The sequence below is a fragment of the Lotus japonicus genome, chromosome 6 (assembly GCF_012489685.1).
Source record: "Lotus japonicus ecotype B-129 chromosome 6, LjGifu_v1.2".
NCBI lineage: Eukaryota > Viridiplantae > Streptophyta > Magnoliopsida > Fabales > Fabaceae > Lotus > Lotus japonicus.
Genome location: NC_080046.1, coordinates 21,843,819 through 21,850,574, shown reverse-complemented (window position 1 = coordinate 21,850,574; position 6,756 = coordinate 21,843,819). Strand labels below are relative to the sequence as shown.

General features: G+C 37.7%; 1 protein-coding gene across 1 annotated transcript; it reads right to left on the bottom strand.

Annotated features, from left to right (window-relative positions):
- Nucleotides 1-467: 467 nt before the first annotated feature.
- LOC130726040 (uncharacterized) lies at nt 468-4,638 on the bottom strand. The gene is made up of 5 exons (XM_057577249.1): nt 4,330-4,638; nt 4,036-4,230; nt 3,721-3,912; nt 2,230-3,456; nt 468-2,138 (listed from the first exon to the last, which is right to left on the bottom strand). Exons 1-5 carry the CDS (start codon nt 4,364-4,366, stop codon nt 1,495-1,497), a joined length of 2,295 nt encoding a protein of 764 aa, XP_057433232.1. The 5' UTR covers nt 4,367-4,638; the 3' UTR covers nt 468-1,494.
- Between the last annotated feature and the right edge of the window lie 2,118 nt (nt 4,639-6,756).

Below are 6,756 nucleotides of genomic sequence, written 5' to 3'. Positions count from 1 at the left end.
TGGTAGCTGTCGGTGTGTAGAAAAGCACGGAGAGAAGATGTCAGAGATTAATGTCTGTCAGAGCGGAGACATAAAAGATTAGTGTATGGTGTAGTTAAATGATTCATATAATGTAAATTAGATTGAGAAAAAGAATAGATGTTTGTATTGTGTAAGAAAGTAAAACTGAGTGTGTAAGAGTATGCGAGAGAGTGAGACTTGTTGCATGTGAGAGTTGGAAGAAAAGTTTTAAAAAGTTCGTATTTGAAGTGGTCACCACACAAGTCTCTGGAAGAACTTATTTAAATAGCTTATGGTCTGTCTACCTATAAGCTTTTTAGAGTTCATTATTAGACGTTGTTTGAATTAGCTTATGAATAAGCGTTTACTTCTACACAATGACGGAGCCAGGATTTTTGTGAAACTTGACAAATTTTAGAACCGCAAATCCACACGTGAACTACGCAAGAAAGTACCCTTGAAAAGAATGAGTTAAATGGAAATGATGCGACAAGAGCCACATAAACTTCCTGTTCATAAAAAAATGCAAGTTTCAATAAGAGAAAGTAACTTTGATGACATTAACCTAGTAACTATCTTTGAACCTTCACCAAAAACCTAATCTCAATTGTCCGACTTTTTTTTAAATGTTAAAAGTGGCAATTCACCAAACTAGTAACTGGTAGAATATCCACAACACATTAATGGATAGACTTCCTCAAGACACACTAACTATATTACTTTGCTAGAAGTCTAGAATAGCTAAGACATGAGTTATCTTATTGCATTTCTTTTAGTGTGAGACAAGGCACATCATCAAACGTAATAAGTTAGTGTGTGTCTTGAGGAAGTCTATCCATTAATTTGTCTTCTTGCTTTACAGCTGGATATTCACAGCATGCTAGGATCAACTTCTAATTAATACCCAACAGAATTCCTTGATCTTTGGCTAGTTGAAGGTTCAAAGAACCATCACCAGCTGCTTGGCTGTCTCCTCAATGTACTAAGAAAAAGTGCCAATGCCCTGATTTTTTTTGTCTATTTTCACTGAATCTACATTTAGCTAGCACATGCAAACCAATCTTCAAGGAAATCTATTTGACTACCTAAACTCATACCGAGCAAGCCTGAGTTTATCCAACCTTGAGATCATTTGCTTCCCAAAAATCATGTTTTGGACATTAGGTCTGCTTGATTCATGGGGTTTCCCTTGAAATAAAAGTTGTTTAGCGGATTCATGGGCAATAACAGCTCATGAATCTACTTGCTACAAAGGTGAGGACGGGGGTTGAACGGTCTAATCTCTAAACACAGAAGAGTGAACAAAGCTTTTGTGTCCGTATCAAAAGAGGGTGTAGGATTAACAAAAGACCAAGATAAAACAAATGATGAAATATGTATTCCTAAGTCCATGGCAGATTAACTAAGAAAAGATAATAGCAAAACAGCACGTCAAGAAGCAGTGTAGAGGGAAGAGCAACGAGGTATTATCACCACAACTTAGCTAGCAATCTTCTACCCTCTTCGCTGAGAAGCAGTGTCAGAAGAGCAGCATACAAATTGTAACCAATATGGTCTGCTCTTTACTTTCTTACTTTGTGTCTTATTGCCTGCAGGGTTTCGTCCTGGGGAGCTCCACTCTTTTACACCTTCTCCTTCCACAGCTTGAGTGGCAGGTGATTTAAGACCAGAACCAGAACCATTATTTCCTCGAACTTCACTTTTATTCTGATTCACTGAAGTTTCTTCCAATTTCGGAGACTTGGGTTTCTTGTCATGGGAAGCTTCACTTGATAGACTCTTGAGAGGTTTCAGCAGCTTACTGGTGCTTCCGTTTGTTATCTTGGCTATTGTTTCTTCATTCCTTTTTCTCCCTCGAGACTCATTAGTAACCGTAGTTATAGTGGGAAACCAACCAGCTTGCAAAGAGGTACAACTGGGAAGTTGTTGGACTTCAGATGCAGGAGCTTCTGGACCAACCCTATGTCCAGGTTCAACCAATGTCATGAAAGATGGCGGCTCAAACATTTCTGGATTTTCACAGTGATGTCTCTCCAATGCAGCCTTTGAGTTGGATCTCCCTACTTCTGTTGATGGTAAATCTTCGGCATCAATAACAGCTTTTACAATATCAGATTGTGTGGAGGCAACTGTTTGATCTAACCAAAACAAAAAGTATATCAAATCAATGTTGTCGGCAAAAAAATGGGTTCAAGTTATTTAAAGAAGAATTTGATGAATAGTTTCTACCAAGGTGTTCTGTAGCGTTCAGTAATAATTCTTCATCTTGTGCTTGGCATGAATCATCAACTGAAGAACCAATATACCTTTCACATTCTATAGTTCCCCTGCCACCACTATTGATTTCATCATCTTTGATGTCTTTCACAAGGGGCCTTTCCATACATTGACCATCAGTTATGTCACATTTTTCAATTCTACCCATTTCAAAAGCATCATCACTCCAATATATTCCACCACTTGTTGACTCAGCTTCGAAATGCAGTTCACTGCTTTGAAGAGTTTTGATCCTGATTATTCCGTTATCATTTTCAACATTAGCTCCTGTGCACTTGCCATCCACAGCTACTTCATTCATGTTCTTCATGTTTTTCTCATGATGACTTACATTAACTGTGCTAATTGGACCAGGTGTTTCATTAGTTGAACCAACAAAGGATGCACAACTGGGATTCTTCTCTTTTGATACGGCAATGAAACTGCTGTTTGGTAAATTTATCTGTTGTAAATTTCTACGAGCAGCATCAGATTCTTCTTCCTCACGATAGTGAATGATATAGCTCTCATTCATCTCAGTTTTCATAGCACTCATAGACGCTCTAGTTTCAGCATCAGGTTCTTGTTCTTCAATGCTCTTTTCAGCACGCATTTCTTCTTCCCAAAGCTTACAATTGTTCTTCCCCTTCATGCTACCGTCCAAAACTTGCACAGCTGAAGAAAGAATCTCTCCTTTTTCACTCGATTGACTTTCTTCAGAAACAGAACCCTTCAAACCATCTCGCTTTTGTTTTAATGCTTCCGATGAACGTAGGCTCAAAGAGTTTTGTAATAACTCTGCTTCATGATCTTTAACATCATCATACTCATTTTGAGGATGAGACATTTCAGATCCATCATCACAAGAAGAACGTGTAAACATATTCATATTTCCTTCTCCCCTTTCCAGCTGCAACATCTTGACATCACCAGAAGTAGCAAATTGTATAATTTGCGTAGACTCTACCTGAATACCGTTTGTGAAAGTGCTTACAGTAGAATTTACTTCAAGAGGAAGTTCATCTTGTGGAATAACAGAAATAAACTCAGCACAGTTCTTATCCTTCAGATTAACCAGATCACTAGCTGCTAATTCAGGAACTCCCTTACATGTTTCAACTGAAGTGTTATCAAAAGCTACCACAATCTCAACCATGTCTTCGTCTGAGTCAATCTCAATCTCATCATTCGCAACTTCAGCTGTAAAACATATAATCAAAACATGATAAAAAACCATACAAAAAACAAAACCTAGCCTATGGAATATAAATCATAGATACATAAGAAAATGCATATTGAATGATACAAGTACTGTACTAACAGATGGCGTAAAATGCATATCATAAAGATGAAATTCAATTATTAATTCCCCAAACATATTCATTTCGCAAGTACTAACAGATGACGCAAAATAAATAAAAATACACCAATGAAGTGATTTCAATTAATCAATTTGTAACTTACAATTGTTCTCAGAACTCCCTGAAATTTCTGGATATTCTGTATTGATTATCACCACATCAGAAGTTGAGTCCAAACCACCATCTGAGAAGTTTGCAATTGCATCTAAAAACACCTCATCACCTGATCTAATTAAACTTCCCCCAGATCCATCACAACCTTTATCAATTTTACTAGTATCCAAGGCATTTAAACCTGACACAACCAAACCCTAAAAAACATCACATTGGGAAAAATGGAAATCTTTTCTCATTCTAATAATGTGAATCATTCATAGACTAATTAATTAATTCAATCTTAAAAAGCAATGGCACGTGCCTTGTGTGTTTGTGTTGCGATCATCATCATCATCTGAAGCGTTAGAATGAGTTTGGGTCTCTGACTCTGAAATTAACAATTTGAAACCTTGAATGGTTCCACAAATTTTCTTGTGAGCACGGCTGTGTTTGGAACTCGGGTGTGGATTCGGGAAAGGCCACCCACATCTGTGACATACATGATGAGTCTCGTCTCCTGCCAAATCAAGAAAGAACCATAAAAATCTTCAACTCGAGAAACAAGATTGTGACCATGGCAGAAAGAAAAATAAAAAGAAATGACGAGGAAAAGCACCTTGAGTGTGAGTTGTTCTATAATCTTGGTTATCCATGGCAGAATCTAAGGCAGTGAATCAAAACTGAAGAACTAAAACAATGAGGCTAGAAAATCCAAAGTCAGAAATTCTCAGAGGAAAGAATCAAGAGAGGGAAAAAATTGGCAGAGTAGGGAAGTGAATGATGGTAAGAAACGGCGTCAAGGGGTAGCATCCGTGACTGTGAGAACCATGAAACACGTCGTCGCCATTGCGAGTCACACTGCATGCGTCAAACTTCAAACTTCAAACTCCCTCAGCACTCTGCTAACGACTTTTCTTTTCCTTTTCTCCTTTTCAATTCTTTTCTTATTCAAAAAACTTTTATTTTACCTTTCTCACCTTGTTTAGTTTTTCTAAAAACACATTTTATTAACATTTCTTTCGGGTTAAATAAGTTTTTCATCCGAGTAAAATACTTCATTTTTGCTTTTTGTCCCTTGGTAATTTAATTTCTTTTTTTAAATCCTCCAAAAATCACACGTTTTGACGTTCATCCTAATTACTATTAAATTTTTCATCCAAAAGTGATGGAAGTCAAGGTCAACGACTTACATCGCTTTTATTTTATTTCTATTATTTTTAAGCAAAAGAGATTACATATATAGGGGATGTATCATATGAGAAAGCTCTACTTATACGAGAATAATAAGAATAATTTTGAGCCTTTAGATTAAAATAGATGGTTGAGATTAGAATATCCAATTAAAAAAGTCACGTGCTCTCTTTCATCCGTTAGAAAATCCATTCCACGCCACTGTTAGCACTTAGCACTGAGTTATTGCATTTTTCAGCCATGGTGCACATCCAAAACTAGTGTACAAAACCCAACATCTGACTTGCCACCAGTAACCACCGTGCAAAAGGAAATAAAATTTCCAACATTTCTTCAATGAATCTAATTTCATCAACAAAAAGAAAATTAACAAATACCGAACAACGCTATATCAATCTAGAGGCCTCCGATCCCATCATCAATCTATATCAATCTAAAAGCAAACAATTACTGGTTGTGGGCTATTGCCATCATGACATCCATTACACAAAAGGAAGATGGGTGATAAATTCACAACTTGTTTTGAGCAACCTAGGCAAAGGATTAGATATTGAGTGTTGGTCAAATGACTACTTTTACATGCCTAAAATTGGGAACAAGTAGCAGTGGTGAAAAATTCATGGTGGTGGTCGTTCGTGGGAATGGGTAGCGGTGGGAGAACATGGAAAGTTTGCAGATACCAATCGATTGCGGGTAGCAGGTGGGAACATAATAGGGCAATGAGAGCGGCGGGCGAAGAAGATCAATTAAGTTCAGAATGTTGGCACGTGACTTTTTTAATTGGGTGTTTTAATCTCAGCCATCTATTTTAATCTAAAGGCTCAAAATTATTCTTATCATTCTCATATAAGTAGAGCTTTCTCATATGATACATAATATATATATATATATATATATATATATAATTATAATGAGCAAGTAAATCCATGAGAACAACCCTCTCATAAGTAGGACAAATGACATAAACCACACCAAGTACGACCACCCCAAAGATCATACCCAGGGAACGTGCCTCATTAAAACCTTCCTCGGAAAAACACAGTGGAAAAACCCTAGTAAAGGAAAAAGAGTACAACATTCTCAAGAAACGCCTTTGAGGCATACAACCTATACAATAAAACATAATAACCCAAACCTAACCACAATAAGACAAATAAAAAGTCCCAAGGAAAAATCATAACCACCCAAACGCTAAGCTAAAAACCTCAAGATGACCCATACTTATTTGGATGAGTACGTTTGAGAAGCTGCACACATCCCTCAATGGCCTCCTCATCAGAACCATTCCAAACAAGTCTCACCTCCTTACCAACCGACCACATCTTACGTGCTCGTTCATAAACACAATCCTGAGGATGAGAAGACACCAAATCCAAAGGATCCACCCTACCAGACGTAGTGCGAGACACATCCGATGCAACTACAACATGAAAACCAACAACCTGAAGCCCTTGTTTTATAAAAAAAAGGATAGGTGGCAATGTTTAACTTTCTCTCTTCCACACCATCTATTTCCTCACACAACCATCATCCTCCTCCATCGTCTCCTCCTGCTTCCCACAATATCGATCAACACAGAAGAAGCAAACCTAGTCTTTAGGCACCACCATCCCCAACTCCCCCTTCCCACCCCTTTCTCCACGAAGCCATTGCACAACACCACATGATAAGCAACCAAGCCTCTTCTCCCCACCTTCTTCTCTTCGACTTATGTCCAAGCAACCAAACACAACAACCATCTTCCTCCCTTCCCCAACCATGTCTTCAAATCACGACGCACAATTGCAGATTGAAAGAGATGGAAGAACTGCATATTGAAGGAAATGGAAGATTTATGCATAGCCAAGTCAGA